At 48.2% G+C, this 20162-nt stretch overlaps 3 protein-coding genes across 15 annotated transcripts in view; 1 reads left to right on the top strand and 2 right to left on the bottom strand.

The window, feature by feature from the left end:
- Positions 1–68, bottom strand: part of NUMA1 (nuclear mitotic apparatus protein 1) — a 64460-nt gene extending 64392 nt beyond the window's left edge. Inside the window, exon 1 of one of the 2 annotated variants that reach the window (XM_072969286.1) lies at positions 3–68. The gene's annotated coding sequence lies outside the window, so the exon portion shown is untranslated. The remainder of the gene's footprint in view (positions 1–2) is intronic. The other variant, XM_072969284.1, reaches the window with a different exon arrangement.
- On the top strand, positions 32–18003 carry LRRC51 (leucine rich repeat containing 51). Of its 12 annotated transcripts, none has more exons than XR_012076525.1 (7): positions 82–321; positions 11538–11606; positions 12512–12660; positions 12940–13120; positions 13585–13759; positions 15949–16097; positions 17496–18003. XR_012076525.1 is itself a non-coding variant. In XM_072969319.1 (7 exons), the coding sequence occupies exons 4-7, from the start codon at positions 7198–7200 to the stop codon at positions 13079–13081; spliced, it is 579 nt and encodes a 192-aa protein (XP_072825420.1). In that variant the 5' UTR covers positions 242–321; positions 4240–4355; positions 6442–6525; positions 7142–7197; the 3' UTR covers positions 13082–13161. The 12 variants fall into 12 exon arrangements, 7 of the variants coding, with proteins under 7 accessions (XP_072825418.1, XP_072825419.1, XP_072825421.1 ...); XM_072969319.1 differs by lacking the exons at positions 13585–13759; positions 15949–16097; positions 17496–18003 and adding exons at positions 4240–4355; positions 6442–6525; positions 7142–7279 and having other exon boundaries at positions 242–321; positions 11401–11606; positions 12940–13161; XR_012076526.1 differs by lacking the exon at positions 13585–13759.
- Positions 13938–19831, bottom strand: LAMTOR1 (late endosomal/lysosomal adaptor, MAPK and MTOR activator 1). The gene is made up of 5 exons (XM_006203389.4): positions 19638–19831; positions 15688–15833; positions 15358–15435; positions 14898–15024; positions 13938–14560 (listed from the first exon to the last, which is right to left on the bottom strand). Exons 1-5 carry the CDS (start codon positions 19677–19679, stop codon positions 14468–14470), a joined length of 486 nt encoding a protein of 161 aa, XP_006203451.1. The 5' UTR covers positions 19680–19831; the 3' UTR covers positions 13938–14467.
- Between the last annotated feature and the right edge of the window lie 331 nt (positions 19832–20162).

The following is a 20162-nucleotide window of genomic DNA, read 5'->3' as shown; positions in this document are numbered from 1 at the left end:
ACCTGGCCGCGCGCTCCGGCTCCGCCTCTCGCTTCCCCCGGATCGCCTTGGTCGCGGGCTCGCGCCAGGGCTGTGAGCGCACAATTAGTTTAAACTATGGCCCCGCCCCCTCGCGCGGCCCTGCGATTGGCCCCTGTCGGCGGGCGTCGCACGCAAGAGCACGCTGGAAGACCGGGAGAAGGAAGTCGAGAGGGCCTCTGGGAAGGAACAAAGGGTGCCACAACTTCCGGACCCTGGCCTCGACTTAAGAGCAAAGACAACTACAAATCCCAGCACCGCCCGCGGCCTCGGAGCCCCGTCCCTGACGAGCTACAGCTCCCGGTAGGCATCGCGGCAGCGCCTCCAGCGCTCAAACCAGACGTGGTGGCAAGAGTAGTTACCATGGAGTTGTCCCTAAGGTAGCTGGGACGCCGAGGCTGGAGGGGAAGCAACTGCGGGTGAGTCGGGCAGGAAAACAGGAAACCACCTCTAGGGGACAAGAACTTTATGGAGAGGGGAGGGACACACAGAAAGCCTTAAGAACTTCTTTCTCGGGGACCTGAGACTCCTCCCCCGCCCTTACTACTTTTCACAGATAACAGGACACGAACCCATATGGAATAGACTGGAGCGGGGAGGGGAGGGAAGGCTGAGATAACATACTCCTAAGATTTGGGGGTGCTTAAGAACCTCCCCCATCACAAACATGGGTTCCCCTAAAACTGTCTCAAATCCCTGACACATCCCGGGAGATGTGGAGCGCTCTGAGACTTCGGGTTGGTTTTTCTCTGATCAACTGAGAACCTCTTCAAGACATGAGAGTAGGATTAGAGTAAATCACAGCCTCTAATCCTGGAGATGTAAGAAACTTTCTGGGGCTTGAACTGCTCCGTTCCTTCCAAGCAGGAAGACCCCAGGGTAGGGCCTCCTCTTCAGGAAGTCAACAGGATATTCCCACACACACTCATTAGGGGTCCAGCCCCTAAATTGCCTCTTCTCCTTCCTACACCTTCTCCGTGGTCCATTTCTCGAAGTTCTGCAGTTAGAGTTTATTCCCTTTTATAGTCTTCATGACAGATCTGTTACATTTAGTAATTTACCCAGTGCTTTCACATCCAGTTTCTCTTTTGAGCTTTGTGAGGCAATGATATTTATCCCCATTTCACAGATTGGAAAACTGAAACCCAGAGAGGGGCAGGGACTTGCCGGAGGCCACACACTAAGTCAGTGACAGCTAAGACTAGACCCCAGTTTGCCAACTTCCAGCCAAGTCACTAGCTTGAGCCTACAGCCTCTGTAGCTTAAGGACTTGTTCAAAGTAGTAGGTTAAACTGCCCCAGGGAAAAGAAACCTGTATAGCCTACATTGGGTTATTTACAGTTCAGTGTGAATGAGTTTTAAATCCTTCCTTGAAAGTTTTTGGGAAAGGGAACTAGAGAGACTGAAGAGAATGGGAATTAAACAGATTTAACTAAGTAGGAAATAAACAGTCTGGCTAATACAGCACCCATGTCTGATGCTGCTATGATTAGCTAGCTTCTGGCTGGCTCCTAGCTGGCCCTGATCAGTCCACTTACTGTCTTAAAGCTCCCCCAGCCTTGGTCCTAGGCCCAATTCCCACCTCACTCGAGATTCTCTTCTTCGGTATTCCCATCCACAACTTCATTTACCACCTATATGCAGATGTACACAAGTGCGTATCTCCAGCCCAGCCCAGTCCTCATCTCTAGGCTCCAGATATATAACCCATTGCCTCTGCAACATCTTGGGCAGGATATCTCAAAGACACCCAAATTCAACATGTCTGTAGCTCAACTCATAATCTCTATGTCTCAAGCCTGGATCTCTTCCAGTGTTCTCACCTCTATCCACCACTACAGAAGCCAGAAAACCAAGTTATTTTTAATACCTCTTCCATTTCCCATCCATCATAAAATCCTGTCAGCTTTACTTCCTAAGTATCTCTTCTCTAGTTCTACCACCATCATCACATCCTTCCTGCCTTCCCTCTCAGCCATTTTGCATACTACAACCAGAGTTATCCTTCAAAATGCAAATTACTATTGTTCACTTCCCCTACAACAGCCCCATTTAAAAATATACCTTGGGCTTCCTGTTGCCCTTAGCATCAAGCAACATCTCAGTTTGGCTCCTGCCCACTTCTCCAACCTCCAGTCTGACCATACGTTTCCCTCCCATTCTCCCCTCCGGTTATATGGCCTTCTTTAAGGTCTTCAAAATTTCCAAGTAACCACTCCCCACAGAGCCTTTGCAAGTGCTGTTATTTCTTCCTGCAATGTTCATCTTTTTTTTGTACTTACCCTTCAGATGTCTCTCAATCCCTTCTCTAGGAATGTCTCCCCTGACTGCCCAGACCAGCTCAGATCCCTCAATTATAGCAACCTCATGTCCCTCTCCTTATAGTATTATTCACTGTTGCAATGTTTAACGTATCTGTTAAGTACCTGCCACTACTGTATGGATACAACTACGAGAAAAACGTGGCTCCTACCATGGTGGAGTTTATGTTCACACAGCTAGTAAGGAGATAATCCTAGTGTTATGAGTGCTACCAAGGGTAAATATAGGGTGCTATGGGAGTCCAGAAGAGAAGTTCCACACTCAGACTTACTCATGAGGGTAGGCTCCTCAGAGAAGGGGAAACATGAGCAGAGTCGTTAAGAATTAGCAAGGCAGAAGAAGAAACTCTATGCCAAGCAGAGAAGCCCAGAAGCAGGTGCAGGGAACTTACTCTGAGTTGTTGCATTTGGCTGGAGTGCAGAATTGGAAATGAGGCTAGGAGATAGATGTAGAGAGGTAGGCAGGAGCCAGGCTGAATTTGGGGCCTCCCTTTGGCACCTGGGAATATAACTTCCAGAAAACATTAGACTATGTGGCAGACTTTTCATGACATTCTTTGATTTGTTCTCCACCTGTAGCCCATAAATAGAAACCTTCTCTAGGCCAGGCCATTGAATCTCTGTCAGATCTCCTCATCTGATTATTCCTCAAAGCTTCCTGACCCATCCTGTTGCTACTTACCTGAAAGAAGGAAGGGATAGGCTATGAACAAATCAAATTCCAATTGCTAGTACTTTCCAAAAACTGAAAACAAACTTCCATCATCAACTTGGCATTGGGTCACTGAAGTTAAATTAAGTAAAGTTAACATACACACAGATTCTGTGGACTTCTCTGCAGCTATTAAAAAGGATGAGTCTACAATAATTTGAAAAGAGAAAAATAGGTTTGCAAAGGAATAGACAGCATGTGTTTACTTTAAAATATACATAATTGTATAATACATGTCTTCTAGGAAGTTAAATTCCCAAGTTGTTAATCATGAGTGTTCTTGGAGAGTGAGATGGAGATTCACTTTCAGTTTCTACCTGATGTACTTCTCTATGTTTGACTTTATTCAGCTATTACATTAACTTTAAAAATTTTTTAAAAATCAGTAAAAAATATTTCCAATTCATAAAAGAAAAATTCCAGAACAAGGCAAGTAAGCCCCTAACCCTGTCAAGTCAGTGATGAATGGACAGATGAGGAAGGCTCTAGGATCTGACAAGCTCCTGGTCATGAGGCAGAATAGCAGTTGGGAAAGACTGACTCCAGAAAGACAGCCACTGGAGTGAGTAAGGCAACCGCAAGGCTTTGTCAGTTCTCCCCAGCAGGCAGACTCACTATGTGACACCTTTAAGACATCATTCATTTATTCCTTCATTTTTCCATTTATCCATTTGTCCATCAAGCCTTGAGAGAATACTCAGGCTCAGTGGAGGGGAATGGTGGGAAGAGAGAAAGAAGTCTGACTTCTGTCCCTCTCTTCAAACTTACAGGGAGGGAACAGGAAATAGGTTATAAATAAATAAGTACAGAAAGTAACTGCTTCAATTTATTGAATACCTGCTACAGGACACACAGCTGTCAAGATATGGTTTGTCTCCACTTTACAGATGAGGAAACAAGTTGTGATGAGATTTTATTCAAAGTACAGTTGGGAGCATGTATCAGTTAGCTGTTGCTGTAATAACAGACAGTCCAAAAACAGGGTGGCTTAAAACAATAAGCATTTGTTATTGCTTCCAAGCCTCTGAGTCAGCCATGTTTCTTCTGGTCTTGACTGGTCGTGTGCTTGCAGTCACCTGTGGGTTGGGTAACTTTCCTGATTTTGACTTAGGGTAGGCTGGTTATAGGCTAGACTACAATGGCCTCACCTGGAACCACCGGCCCTCTTTTCATATATCTCATCCACAGATTTCTCATATCCCTCCAGCAGGCTAGCCATGTTCTCTTGGCACTGGCAAAGAGCAAGAGGGCAAGTCCTCTAAGCTTCTGTTTGCTTCATGTTTACCAGCATCCTGTTGGCCAAAGTAAGTCACATGGGTGAACCCTGCATCACAGTGGATGGGACTACAAAGTTATAGTTAAAAGAGACAGATAAAAGGGAAACCATGATAGGGTTCATCAAGGGAATCCATCTAATACAGGACACAATGATCAATTTTATCCGGAAAGTCTCCATCGAAGAGGGTACACTAGAGCTGAGTATTGAAACATGAGAGTATTCACTAAATAGGCAGCTGTTTCTTAGACTGGATGCAGGCCGGTCTTCCATAATCAGTAGAAACCCAGCAGGCTTTTCTGTTCTCATGACAGACATGGTTCTATTATTTGTATCTTGGCTTCATTCCTTCCAGTCAGGCACAGGGCAGCAAGCACTCTGAACAAATGTCTGAAGAATTGAATTAAATATCTGACTGTGAATGAGGTGTGGACTGAAACAGCTGAACCTCAGAGCCAATTGTTAGAAAGAGCAGCTTAGCATCAACACTCCCAAAACAGAGTATTTGGCAGTGTCTCATTCATTCCTCCCACAGACATTTCCTGAGTGCCTTTTGTAAGCCAGGTTCTGTGTTAGATGATGAATAAGACACAACACTAGCTCACAGCCTGAGCTACTGTTTAAATGGAGAAGACTCTTAACCCTTTCCAATGGGCAAATTTATCCAGCTATTTGGGACTCCATTTTTAATACTAGCTCATCCAGAAGAATGCATCAGGTGCTGGTGCTACACATAAAATCAGAAGTTCTTAGGAACCACACTGATGGTCAAGGAGACTAACGGTAAAAATCTGCCCTTACACATTTTAAGCTAAAATTCAGTATCGCAGAACTCCTGGGTCCTAATCCAGGACTCAATTTTAGAAAGTATCCAGTCCTGCTTGAAGGCATCAAACCTGTTATGGGTGCTCCAGTGGAACGGTTCTAGGTGAAAACGCAAGCCAGCTTCGCCTATTTCTACAAAAGAATAACATGTTCTTTGTTGTGTCTATGGATTTGATATCCAGACTCAGGTCTCCTCAGTCAACAACCCATGTCCAGCAGGCCAGTCCACACTTTTCAGGATTTAGCTGTGAAGTGACTCAAGCCAGCGCTTCCCCAAAGCTCATTTGAGACTGCTGATTTTTGAGAGGAAGACAGTCACTTTCCATTGCCCTAAACCTGTTAAAACTCTATCCCTGCATATGTCAAATTACCAAAAAAGGAATTTACTTGAACTATATTAAGCTTAGGCTGAATTAACAAGCTATCAGGTCCATGGTTTCTAAGAGAAATTCCATTTTAAGAACATTTGTAAATTTCATTATCTCTGTATACAAACTATTCATTTCTTTGAATCAAGTGACAAGAACCACATACCCTAAGGTTTCCCCTTTTGCTTTGGCTGTCAGGAATTTCAGGAATAATAGTCTTAGTTTCCTAACTCCCTATTATCTCTCTCTTTTCCTTTATTCTGGCTTCTAATCTTTCTCTTCCATGTTTTCATTTTCTTTATCTGTACCTTCTAGTATTGTAGCCTCTGGTCACATGTGGCTATCAAGCACTTGACAGGTAGTTTGTCCCAACAGGGATGTGCTAAGAGTGTAAAGTATCTCAATTTTTAATCAAATTATCTGTTAAATGATATTTTGGATATATTGGACAAAATAAAATATATTATTAAACTTAACTTCACCTTTTTTTTGACTTATAGAAAATTTTAAGTTACATATGTGGAAAAAATTATACATGTGTCTTTTTGTGATGTTCATTGTATTTCTGTTGGACAGCTCATCTACAAATCATCCTGTTTTATCAGTGTGTTATACTGTAAACTACCTCAAATCCTTTTGGAAAGGAAGTGAAGTGGTAAATGTATAGGTGACAGCAGTGGTTGGAGTGAGAAGGGGAGGTTGATTGGGACATGTACTTGTCAGTCTGTCTTTTGTTTGTGTCACATGCAAAACCCCTCAACTACTGTCAGCTCTCTTCCCAGGTGAATGGTGTTCTCATGGCTCTGCCCAGTGTCTTGAGAAATTCTCAGCTTTACTTGTGCTAACAAATTGGAAAGGATCTGATAAGACAATTCACACCACATTGTAAATGACTGATAACACTGTGTTCACCCCTCTCAGGGGGTATTTCCATTTTAACAGGGAAAAATCCCTGAACTCAAAGGAATGAATCCCTAATGGTGGAGTTTCAGGCATCAGTGACAGGTGAGTGAGAGTGAGGTAGACTGGTTTTATGTGTATGTGCATTTATATATTTATGACTACATTCAGGATGTAGCTTAAAGTAGGGTCTTTGGATGGAAAGATAATGGAGCCAACAGACAAGGTGAGCAAAGACAGCAAATCCCCATCTAGGTCAGACTGCAAAGGGCTGTCAGATCCAGATCCAGTGTAGGCTTTCGGGGGTTTGTTAAGCAAAATAATAGCCTAGTTGATGTCACCAGAGGCTAGGTATCAAGACAGCCTCCATGATAACTACTGTGGAGCAGCAGAAAGGACCTCAGAGTAGGATTCAGGAGACTATGATTGCAGTCCACAACTGACTCACTGGCTTACCTTTGGGCAAAGTGCTTTCACCCTGAGGTCTCAGATTCTTCTTCTGGAAAGTAGAAATTGGTGTTATAACTACTCATGAGGTCTAAGGGATGTGAAGGTGCTCGGGGAGGTAGGAAGTGCCCTACAAATGCCAGGAATCATGATTAGTATCTTAAAGGAGAAATCCAGGCAAGCAATAGAGAAAGCAGGGTTGGGAGAGCTATGGGGAAATGTGAGGGCCGATGCCCCTTGTACCTGGAACACCAGTCCTTCTCTGTCCTCCCAGGCTGAACCCGGATTCCCAGGGCCCATGCTTACACCTGAGAAATGATGGCCTGAGCTATGAACAAACGCGACTATATGAACACTTCAGTGCAAGAGCCCCCACTTGACTACTCCTTCCGAAGCATCCATGTGACCCAAGGTCAGCCTACAGAGCACAACACTCCACTCACCATGGCAGCAGGCTGGGTGTGGTCCCTAGAGAAAAACCAATGTTATACTAAAAGCCTAAAGAGATTCTTCCCATACACTCACAGATTTTTGTTGTCATTATGGGGAGGAGTAGTGGGTGAGGTGGTAGAAGTGGAAGGGTTTGGCATTTTTAAAAACTAGCAGCAAATCTGAAAGGAACCAAGGGGCTCTCAGGGTAACTAATGACCTTCAAAAGCAGCCAGGCTACAGCAGGAAAGTCAGGTGGAAGAAAATTTTATTCTCCATTTTTTTTACCTGGAGAGAAGAGACTAATGAAAGGAAAACACAGGCCACTATAGAGTCCCAACCAACTGGCAGTACCTTCTCTTCTCTGAGGACACAAGGCTTTTCTGATCACTGGTAAAATATGCAGGGTCTTGTTGCTCACAGACTGGTATGTTTCCTATTTAAATATTTATTGACAAATTTTATATTCATTCCAGTCATATCCAGGTTTATTCCATTATCACCCACACTTACTGCAGGTTCCAGCACTGCCTGTGCCCATGCCCATTTTATCATCCAAGGTGTTTGTAAATGGGCAGCTAGTACCGCTCAGGTGAGGATAGAGGGAAGCTCTCAGCAATATCATATTCTCAAGGGAGTATGCTGCTTCCTAGCCATGTCCCTGGCTTTTTTATCTGGTCTCTCATAAACGCATCAGTACATCTGCCCTCACAGAACACGGCGGCATCAACAAATCCTGGAACCATTATCTGGCTTTGGTCTTCTCTCTTGGGCAGTCAGTGGCCACCTTTAAGTTCAGGAAGCAGGCGAGTAGTTTTCAAAGGTACTGGATACTAGTTGGATTTGGGTTCAGGGTACTTACTACTTGGGTTGGCATCAGCCACAACAGTAACTCACGTTTGTTCTTTCATGAGCACACAGCCACCTACCGTGACCTTTATTTATTATACACAGCACTTCTGATAGTCCATGTTTCACAGGTTTTTAGCTGCAATAATGGCCAGGTACAAGATAGCTAAGGTGACAGAGAAGAAGGGAAGTAGGGCTCCCGCATACCCTGGGAATTCTCAGCTCTGAGTGGGGAGATGTAGCTTTGACCTCTATGGTGTCCTCAGAATGAGACAAGCTGTTATGACCAAGGCCAACTTCACAACACAAAACAATCTGTACAGATGCCCTGTCTTTCACTCAATAGTTACTATTGAGCACCTACCAATATTAAACACTTCTCTCTCCATTTGTACATAGATGTCAGGCGTGATGCTCCTTGCTGAGGGGAGAGGGAGAGACACATCTAAGCCCCAAAAGGCCAGTCCCCTCAGGTTCCCCAGAGCACATGGAGCACTTACTTAAAATTGGGATTAGAAGACAGGGTAGAGTTTGGGGGTACTTGGTATACTATTTGCTAGATTAATCAATATATGGATCATAGAATCTGAAATGGCAGTGACTTTAGAAAACATCCAATTTACCTCCAGCCCATAGTCCTCTAACTTCTGCTCACAAACCTACAGGTAAGGAAGTCCCATACCGCAAAACACCTACCAACCCCTTCCATTACGAGGTGAGGAATGACACAAGATAGTTTATATCAGACTAACTCCTGCCCTCTGGAGACACGTGGGAAAAGTAGCATGGTACTCTTCGGAGATTGACAACAGAATCAGGTGTTCCCCAGCTCTCCCTGAAGCTAGAAAACCCCCAGTTCTCTGAGTGTTCATATTTGTGGTCCAGTTTCCAGACCTGCCTTGACCTTCTCTAAACAGAGCAGCTTCAACTGATCCTCAGGCAGCACAGGGCCCTGGAGGAGCCAAGAACAGTAACCTGTAGCAGCCTGGACACCCTTAATCCACCCTTGGTAGTAGGAGCCCCACACAGCCTCAAGTTTTAGGCTCATCCCACCAGTGGCTCCCACTGAGCCAGTCCCCCAAGCTGCTGCCTCATCAGGCTGGATGCTTATCCATATGTGGGCTTATTTGGATCTTAACTTTTATTCATCTTTGTTATTTCATTTTAGGCTTCACAATCAGGTGTGAGGTTGGGGGTCAGGATTAGGACTTTATTCATGAGTGGGGTACTCTGCTCCAGTACCCTCCTGCCATCTTCCCCCACCCTCCAGCCCCAATTGTGAGTTCTGCTCACTCCAGGACTAAGAGAGCCATCTGGTGGATGCTGCCTGACCTGCAGCTGAGAAGAAGATCGAGTTGGATGGGAATAGAAAAGTGGGTCCAGTAAGAGCTAAGGGGAGGGTGAAGATGACCTGCCCAGTTCAGCAGATGCTAAGTACTTCCTTCCCCAGAGGCAGTTTTAGACTAGTAACCAAAGGCATGGGGCAATTGGAAAAATATAGTCACCTCAACCAGAGCTGGTGTGTGGTTCTGGGTCTGTCACTGACAGACTGTGAGCTTGAGCAGGGCCTAGCCTCTCCCTGGATCTTATTTGTCAAAAAAAGAAGGGCAGGGGTCCATGAAGATAGGTTCTGACATTGCTCTATTTCCTATCCTCCTCCTCAACCAAACTTTATGAGGCCATTATCCACACCACCTGCTTACCTTCCATTCACTTTTGAACTCACTCCAAGCTAGCTTCTGTCCCCAGGCCCTTGCCATTTCATTGAAATAGCCCTCACCAGGGTCACCAGGAACTTCTGAGTTGCCAGAATTACTTTTCAGCTCATCTCCCTGAAACTCACCCCTATCAACTATGGACTCCCTGAGCATCTTTAAAACTATCCTCTGGTTCTTCCCATCCTGCCCTGGTTATTCTTTAACTTCTTTAATGGACCCTCCCCTTTCTCCTCCTCCCTCCTCTGTACCCTCACTCTCCTTGAGCAATCTCCTGTTTCTCTAACATGTGTACACTCTATGCTAATGCTTCTCAAGTCTGTGTCTCCTGAGCTTCAGATCTTCATATCCAACTGCTAACTTGGCTTCTCCACTTTCTTGTACTATAGGAACCTCAGACACACCAAGGCCAAGCCTGAACTCATCACCTTCCCAACCGTGTTTCTCCTTTTCTTAATCCCATATCAGTTCATGGAACTGGTATCCACTCAGTCACCAAGAAACTGGGCAACACCCTTGAATGTTATTCTACCCTTACATCCAGTCAACCATCAAGTTATGCTGATTGTATATCCCTCTCATCCTTGCTTGGATGTGCGAAAGGGCCAAATTTCTTTTCCAGTCCCACCCACTCCCTAAAATCCATACTCCACGCTAAAGCTTCAGAGTGGTCTTTCTGAAATGAAAGATCTGAATCATCTCCTTTGCTTTCAGCCCTCCAGTGGCTTCCCATCACCTACAGGATAAAGTCTAAGATACTCAGCCTGTGCCTTTGCTCATGCTCTTCTCACCCTTTCCACCCTTCCTTGCCTGACTCACATCTAATCCACTGAGATATCCAGTTCAGGTTTCACCTTCCCTAGGAAACTGTGTTGAGCCCCCAGCCTGAGTTAGGAGCCCCCCTTCCATGCTTCCACAACTTGAATAACATCAGTCATCCTCTACTGACCATTTGTTTCCATTTCGCCAGATGAGCTCCTCCAAGGCATAAACATCTGCTCCATTTCTATTATGCATACAGAGCTTGGTACAGACCATCTCTCATTGTTGTTCACCATTGTATATCCAGTATCCAGCACATAGTAGTTGCTCAGTATTAATAAAAGAGTGGGTTACACTGAGTGAATTCTATGGGCTCTATCAGTGAATAATTCTGAATTCTGTGGTATCAATATCTTGCTTAAAAAAACAATTGGTTCAAGCCCAACACCTCTAGTTCTTAGTTTCCTCATCTATAAAATTCCCCCCACACAGCAGTATACAGACTACCCAAGATACAGTAGACATTTAAGGAACATGTGACCCAAACCAAGAGTTTGAGATGGACAGTATCTGGCCCCTAATCCAAGCTCACTGGCTGCCAGGGCCTGTTTAACAGGGCCCTGAGCTGAGTGGATAGAGTCTCACTAGACACAAGCATGGGGTGACAGCCCTGCCAGCTCCTCCAGCTCCAGCTTAGGCTGCAAATCCTCCCAGCTGTCCCTTCCCACCCTCCAGAGCCAGAAAAGCTATGATGACATACCTCACTTTGTCCCCACAGATCTGTTAAGCGAGGAGCCAAGGACAGGGCTACGACCACTAAGGCACTCAAAATCAGGGAAGCCAATGACCCAGTCCCTGTGGCTGAATAATAATGTTCTCAATGACCTGAGAGACTTCAACCATGTGGTTTCACAGCTGTTGGAGCATCCGGAGAACCTGGCCTGGATCGACCTGTCCTTCAACGACTTGACTTGCATTGACCCTGTGAGTCCAGTCAGGGTGGGCCTGAAGCCACCTCGTCCAGCCTCCCAGTCTCTCCACCTCCCACATTATCAAGGCAGTAGTGAGGCAGCACGGTGCCCTGCAAAGCACTCGATCATGGGCTCAGACACATAGAGGTTCAAGTCCTTGATTTGCCTCTTACTGACCCTTGGGCAAGCTACCTAACTTTTCAAAACCTCGGCCTCCCTGTCTGAAAAATGGGGACAAAATGTAAGCATTATAAAGGTTTTGTGAGGATTAAATGAGAATGTATGAAAAGCAACCTGCAATAGGAAGCTGAGATAAAATTGTAGCTCTCATGAGGCACCCACTGCTTTGTGCCATGTTCCTTTATAGAGGCAGGTACTCTATAAGTACAGCATTTACTTTCCATGAACTCAGACTCAAGTTTTAAGAAGAAACAACACTGGCCCCTTTTTGTCCAAGATCTGTGTTAGAAGGGAAAGGAGCTAGAGTATGACTTAGAAATTGTTCCCCAGGTGCCCGGACCTTAATTAAACTACTATATTAAAAGTTCTTACGTACCTAGCATGATGCTCTGTCCACTGCTGTGATGGTATCTTAGATCACCTAGGCAGGAAAGGTCTTCAGTGAAGGGGCAGCTAAGGCTCAGAGGAGAGGCAGAAGAGCCCAGGCTTCTGGCAAGTCAGAGGCAATGCTAGGACCCAGGCCCATATCTCCTGCCCCTCAAATCACAGCTCTGTGTCAGTGTGGTGCCCCTATACCCCTTCAAAGGTAAATGCAGGTAGGCTGCAGTCAATCCAGTCTGGCTGGGGTAGGGGGAAGAGAAGTTGTCCCCCAAACTCTTCCTTCTCTGCCCACAAGTCAGCCTTGAGCTTAGATACAGGGCTCTGTCCGGTCTAGCTTTTGGTTTCCTTCCCCAACAGATCCTGACAACTTTCTTCAACCTCAGTGTCCTCTATCTCCATGGCAACAGCATCCAGCACCTTGGAGAGGTGAACAAGCTGGCTGTCCTCCCTCGGCTCCGGAGCCTGACACTCCATGGGAACCCCATAGAGGAAGAGAAGGGGTACAGGTAAGTGCCCTACCCTGGAGGTAGGCTCCAGCTGGGTTCCCCTGAAGGAAAGGAGGAGGGGAGACAAGAAATGCAACATGTCCTTCTGCTATGCTTGGAACAGGGGAGCGAGCAGAGAGCTTTAGGCATTTCTTGCTGTCAGTCAGGGTAAACTCAGTCTCCTCCAAACTCTACTCAAGTCCTTCCATTCCTTGCAGTCAGGGGAGAGAGCAGCAACTGGTGGAGGGGAATAGGGGTTGTAGTAGAGGGACTGGCCCCCAGCCCAAGTCTTCCCCACAGGCAGTATGTGCTGTGCACCCTGCCCCGTATCACCACGTTCGACTTCAGTGGGGTGACCAAAGCAGACCGCACAACAGCTGAAGTGTGGAAACGCATGAACATCAAACCCAAGAAGGTCCGGGTCAAGCACAACGTATCCTGAGGCTCCCAGGACCCCAGCAGTCCTAAAGGCCCGAAGATGGTCAGTTTGGTTTGACAATAAATGATTTGAGCTGTTCAGCAGATGAGAAGTCCCTTGCACCATGTACAGATGCCCATCCAACTCAGGCAACTGCCAGTAGCTCTGGTCTTACTTCACTGAAACCAGGAGGCAGTGGAGGGAAAGGCCTGCTGGCTTGAGACACAGGAGACCTAGGCTCACTGCTTGGCCTTGGGAAACTTACCTAACCTCGCTGGGCCTTTTTCACTCTTCAGCTCAGATATCCTGGGGTCAGAGTGGCTTCAGGAGCACCAAGGTTCTGTGGAGATGCCTCAGAGGCCTCCATGACAGGAGGCCAAGAAGATGGGCTGGGAGCTCTGGCCCCCAACTTCAATCATGTCAGAGTAGTTTCAACTCTCATGTTTTACATGTTATGATTCTGCTTAAGATTTCATTTGGTAAAGAGGATCTTCTGCTTGAAACTGTGTTTGCTAACTCCGTACCAGGTGCTCCTGATCTGCCTGCCTACCTCCGCCCCCTCAATGGGCTTCCCGGTAATTCCACTGAGCCTGAGACACGGCCCCCGACAGTGACAGCTGCCTCAGATTCAAGTCCATTCAGCTTTGACACTGTCCCCATCACTGAAGGAAGGATAAGTGCACTCTTATCATCCAATCTGAGGTTAGCCCAGGCTAAGTCTCAGCTAAGACCTGAGAGTCTGAGCCCCTATCTCTTGGATTTCTTTTAGTACCCCTAGAAGACACGCCCTCCCCCTCGTCCACCTCACTGCTCATGGACTTGAGTAGCCAGAAGTATGTAGTAGGGTGGTGGGCAGGACAGAGGGGCTGGAACCAGCACACAGATGGATACACTTCCTTTATCGAGCATGACAAACCAAAACAAAACCAAAAACCCCAAAAATGTAAAAACCCAGGGTGCTAGAAATACAAACTCAATTCATCCAAATTCAAGCTCGTCAGACCCTGGTCACAAGCCCTCGTGAGGTGCATGTGAGCACCAAGTCAGGGAGTGGGGACAGGAGTGAGGCCAAGAAAGGGTGGGCAGGGGGCCCCCAAGGGCCCCCAAGTGATCACCCTGGCACCGGCACCTCCACCTTCTCAGTGACGATGAAGACCTACCAGGCCCTGTCCCTTTCACCCCAACTCCACCCCTGGCCAGGGCGTTGAAGGCCAGTCCAAAATGGTTCTACCCTCCCTTGCTCCATCCTCACTTGCTCAGGCTTCTAGCCTCTCTTCTCCTCCATGTTCTTCGGTGATTAGTAGCAGATTAGGGTACTGTATAAGCCGCAGTGAGGCTGGGGGCCAGGGTGGGCAGGGTAGAGACGGGGTGAAGAGAAGAGAAGAAGAGCTGTCCAGGGACCCCCTCTCTTCATGGGATCCCAAACTGTACAACCAGCTCCTCTTTCGCGTCCACACGGATCTGAGAAAGTGCACTGTAGGCATAAGCAGCTATCCTGGAGACCTGAGACAGAGGGACAGGGCGGGGAGAGAGAAACAGAGACAGGTGAGAAGGGAGATCCGGAATCGGGGCAGGGAGATTGTAGGGCCGGAGAGGAGGGAATGACAGAGGCTGGGAAGCCAAAGACAAAGGCAGGGACAGGCAAGACAGAAGGAAAGAACAAAGGGTAGAAAAAGAATGAAGGCTGAAAAAAGGAAATGAGGAGGAGATAAAAAGTAAGAGGTGGGAGCGAGCAGGGTTCCCGAGCTACCAGGCTCCCTATCTCCTCTGTGGCAGAGAAGGTGAACCCTCTGCCACACCCTGGGCAGGGCAGGCAGGCACAGGGCGAGGGGTGGCTCACCTGCTGCAAGTCGGAGAAGGGGACAGGTTCGCTGGCCAACACCTGGTGGGGCTGGCTGGTGAGAGATGGCAGCGGCGGCAGCTTCTTCCAATGGGTCAGGCTGCTGCTCAGCACAGCGAGGCGAGTGCTGGCCAAGAGGGAGATGGGGAAGCGGGGGACAAGCAGTCAGGCCACAGTCGGCCCAGCCAGCCCAGGCAAGCCTCACTCCCTCAGACCAAAGAGGCAGGTGACAGGGGCCTTAGTTCGGGGCCCACCTCCCTTGGTCTACACACCCTTGAGTGTCACAGGGCAAACTGGGTAGACATGAATATTTACGGAGGCGCCGGAATGATCTGTGGCCACTCTCCTGAGCTGCACCCAAATGAGGAGCCTGGACTGGGGCCCAGGCTCCAAAGCTAGATCGCGAGGAGAAGGGAGGAGCCCAAGGAGCCTGAGGAAGCCAAGCTGGCCAGGTGCTCACCTGTACTGCCTTGCCCGGTCCATGTACTCATGCTGCTCCATGCCCTGGGAGTCTGCAGCAGACACGTCGATGATGTTGCTTTGGGGAGAGGAGGCAGAGAGGACATGACAGGTGCTTCCGAGAGGGACAAACAAGATTCCCTGCCAGGTGCCAACTCCAGAGCAATCCGACACCAGTGTCCCTGCCTGCCCACTGGAGCAGGGCTGCGTCCAGAGGCACCTCTCCCCACAGAACTTATCTCATCCCCCATGTCCTGGGCCTGGCTTGCTTATCCCAGCCTTTAACATGGATGAAGGAGTTCTGCCCTAGGCCTGGTCCTGTGATGCCCACCTGGCTGTCTTGGCGAGGATAGAGGAGAGCAGTGCCTGCTCATCTGTGCGAGCGGAAGGCAGGCTGTGGTAGTTGGGCTCGGCTCCATTGAGGGCTTTGGTGGGGGGGCTGCTAGGGTCCAGCAGCAGTTTCCGCTCCTCTCGGTCCTAGGAGAGGCCATGGGGAAGAAGTCAGCCCCGAGACCCTTAGTCCAACCTACCTTTTACTGGGCTCTCCTCTCAGCCCAGCTCTGACCTTTAAGGACCAAAAATATTTTTACAGGGAATATCCCAAGTGCCCAACTATGGAGTGCCAGATCTACGATTCAGTTCCTGACTGCCCTTGGGAGCTGAGACAAGTTGGTGATCTAGGATGAACTGGAACAAAACAGTCCTAGAGGCCCTAACATGATGGACAGAGGCACAAAGCAGGTATTCAGTAACAGCCCTAGAGCTGCAGGAAACAGCCCAGCACTCAGTGAAGAAAGGATATTAGAGGCTAGAAGCCAGAAAATACCATAGGGGTGGGGGTACAGCTCAGTGGTAGAGCAGGTGCTTAGCATGCATGAGGTCCTGGGTTCAATCCCCAGTACCTCCATTAAAAAAATTTTTTTAATAAATAAAATGAAATAAGTATTTGAAAAATGCAAACACAGAGGGGGTGGAAAATATCAAAACAGTGGGGCTAAAGAGAAACTGATGCAAGAGTCCAAGAATGGCCCTCCTGATCCCTAGGACCAGACCCTCCACAGCAAGGGTGTCTGCTCCCAGGATGGAGAGGTCCTGAGGACAGACAGGGCCCCAGACCCCCAAGGGCAAGCAAGTCCAACCTCTCAATGGCCATTCCTCATATTATCTCAGGACAGGAGCTACAGCCCTAGGCTCTGGGTCCTACAGTCCAAATGTCCCTTTTTGAGGTCGTGTCCCTTCTGCTCTCCGGTGCCCACTCTCCTCTCCTCCAATGCTCTCTTTGTGTGGGACTCCCAGAACCAAACTCAGTGCACCTGCCGTATCCTGACTGAACAGTGGAGTTGTTCCCTCCCTTGCCAAGCCCTTGTGAATGGAGCTTCATTAATTTTCAGCAGCCCTATTCCTGTGAGCCTGTGCTGATCCTCACAACCCCCAGAACTGACCTGAGGCCAAACCAAGTCTCCCTGGTCCTGTATAATTCTATGTGTATTTCTCCTCATCCTGTTTTAGTCCCTTGTTCTAATCTACAGCAATCTTTCTGAACTCACCCCTGCCTTGAACCCATCAGCTGCAAATCCCTGCTGGCTTTGTGTCAGCTGCAAATTGGATAAGCAGATGTGCTGGATATCTATCTAAGTCATAAAGAACAAGGGTATCCAGTATAAAGCCAAGGACAAGGGGCCCATCCTGGCTAAGGCTGACTCACCTGCCCTCAGTGCCAGACCACCAGGCTCCCCAGTGCTCCATTTCAGGCCTATCTCAGTTCCTACCGGAGACTTTTCACACTTGCAGGCTCCCAGCTTCCCTGCCCACAACTCCACAACTCTCCTTACAGAGGGCTACTTCCTCCTACCCCGCCTGCCCCGCCCTACGCAGGCCCAGCCTTTTCACAGTACTCTTCTTCGAGTCTCAAGTCTCAGGTCTCCGCTGTCCGTGTCCTCAGTTCCCAACAGGAGACAGAAGCTGTGGGCTTCTGCCCTATAAACTCCCAACTCCTAGACACCTCCTGTCCTCCCTAAAACACAGGCTAAGTATTAAAAGGCTAGAAAGACAAAATTCTTGCCAAAGACTAAACTATCTCTAAGGAAAGCTGGCTCCATAATGAAGCCCAAGTTTGCTTCCTGTATGTGCATCCCCCAGCCCCACATCAGACAGATCCGGCTGCAGGACAGGACAGTTTCTACCCTATCAGGGCTTCTGCAAGAACAAGGCTGTTTTCCTGAGACCTAGACTCCTGGAAGAAGTCATGCTACCACATCAGAGTGGACAGATAACATCACCCCACTCCCAAGAAGGTGAGTGGAGCATGGAGGAGGTTTTTTCACACCAAGATTTGTCCCTGAGTCAATGCCAACCTGGGAGTCAAGAGTTTCACTGTCTACCCTAATGCAGACACATAAGTGGCCTGCCTATGACTAGCCACCCGGTCTGTGGGCACAGCTCGAAGAGACAGCTTGGCCCAATGGATACAGACATGACTTAGCATCAACATATCTTGGCTGTGGCACTTTTCAGCTTTGTAACCTTGGCTAAATCACAGCCTCTCTGAACTTTTCTTCTTCTTTAAATAGACATTCCTGGTACCTATATGACATATGTTTGGCTGGAGTCAAGTGAGCTATCTGTAAAAGGCCTTTGAAAACTGTAATGTGTTGTATATTTCCTTTTTATTATTATAACAAAGGGGAAGATATGAAAGTGGGAGAGGAGCCTGCCCAAGAGCTGAAAGAGGGACTCTGGGATAGTGGCTGGTTATGGCTTATAGACCAGGTAAGTAGACCTTTGCCACATGAAGCCTCAAATCACCCAGGACTGATCAAGCACCATCTCTAGGGGTTAGAAACAGAAGTGAAATCCCATCAAGGGGAAGGTGGAGATTCTCAGGAGAGCAGCAAGCCCAGCAATTCCAGCGAGAAGCTAGTATCCTTCCTCATAAAGCAAGAGTCTCATTCCCTGCAAGAGTCCCTATTATGCTTTAAGGGCCAATTTCCCATTATGCTACAGCTTTCCCAATAGGCAGGAATATTGTCTCCTATTTCTAACAAGCTGGGGTGAAGTCTGAGGTGTTGGCCATGAGGCATGCCAAACACAAAGAATAAAAAATGAGTATGTGTTCACTGGGTATTTACAGAATTAATAAGGTCCAGGGATCACCCATACCTCCTATACAAATGACATTTTCCCACATTTAAGTCCTTAATCCAAAATAGGTCCATATGAGTCACTGAGGAAAAACCTACTTCTCATGTACCAGTGATATAATCTATTTCTGGGACCATCTATTCCTACTTGCTAAAACCTTTCTACTGTTTTATTGTTTTTGTCTCTCTGTGTTGAATCAATGTAGAATCTAGGCTTCAGAGGCAACCAGAAAGGCAAGTGGCCAACAACCTGAGACTTTAATCCTTAAAAAGGCCTCCCCCTCCTCAAAGGAGGTCAGGCAGGCAGGGATTAAACTGTTGCAAGAAGTGAGAATGCACCAAGAGAAAGAGGGAGAATTTACAACTGTACAGGTCTCCCCAGCCTAATTATTTATGCAAAGGGATCGGATCTACAGCCAAATACCCAGGACAAGCACCCTTCTAGCTAGAGAAACCCTCAGGCCCTAGGCAGGGACTGCACTAAGGCAAGCCAAACTGAGCTCCTCAACCCATCTCTCTTCCCCCGCTCCAGTACAGTCAAAGGTAAACCCGATTTGTTGCATCCCAACTTCTCACACATCCGGATGTCCTCACTGTATCTATTACATCCTTCACCGACCAACTCAAATGACACCAACTTCCAGAGACCTTCTCTGACCCTAGACCAGTAGTGACCTTCCTTCTTCAATCCCAGGAACTGAGAGAATACAGTTTCCTGATTTCATCTGGAGACAACCTAACTTAGGGCCTCAGTTTACCCACCTCTACAATGGATTCACAAAGCCCGCTACTACAAGCACAGAGAAGGCATGGGAAGCTGGGAAGGGAGTGCTTCCCAGGGACCAAAGGCTGAGAATCCTTTAAGTTGTAAAGATCCGAAGGCAGGGGGAGGTGGAAGGGGTGGTAGAGAGCGTGATAAGCGGCTGCCCGCACACCGCAACGCGGGGGCTATGCAGAGGGAACTGGGGCTTTTAAAGGGTTAGGAGCCCGGCCCGGTGTCGCCTCTGTAATCTGTTCCCTCCGGGCCTCCGTACTCAGTGAGCCCCGCAACCCGGCTCCCCTTCTTCTGCAGGTTTTTCTCTGGGCCCCATGCCCCAGGGTCTCAGCCCTCAATCCCGAGCCCCGCCCGCGGCGGCCGCACCTGGTCCGAGTCCTCGTTCTCGCTGCTATAGCAGCACCCCATGGCGGGGGTCGGGCCGGGCGCTCAGGCCAAGCCGAGGAGGGACGGCGTCCGTCAGGAGCCCTTCCGGTCACATGACGCACGTCTGCATCCAGCAAGTAACCACCGCCCCCGCGCCTACCCCTTCCCAGAGCGGCTTCGCTGCCGCCGCAACCTCGGCTTCCGGCCCCGCCCTCACCGCCTGATCCTCGCCAACCAATGGGAAGGCGCACCCTGCGTGACAGGCCGTGAGACACGTGATGCGAGGGGGGGCGGATCACATGAGTTCAGCCTCTTCCGGGTCTGAGCTGAAGACCTCCACTGCCCGGCTAGAGGCAATCGTGTGAGGTGTATTGTGTGATTGCGTGGCCGCCAGGCTACCTTTCAGGGCCAGTGAATGAATTCATACCAAATGCCGTCATGAAATGCTCTCCTAAATGCCATTTGAGGGCAAATGGGGAACAGGTCATATGCTACAGGAGCTCATAGTGTGGGTACACACACCCA

Source organism: Vicugna pacos, chromosome 10 (genome assembly GCF_048564905.1).
Source record: "Vicugna pacos chromosome 10, VicPac4, whole genome shotgun sequence".
In the NCBI taxonomy this organism is placed as follows: domain Eukaryota; kingdom Metazoa; phylum Chordata; class Mammalia; order Artiodactyla; family Camelidae; genus Vicugna; species Vicugna pacos.
The sequence above is the reverse complement of the archived record's forward strand: the minus strand, read 5'-3'. Positions and strand labels throughout refer to the sequence as shown.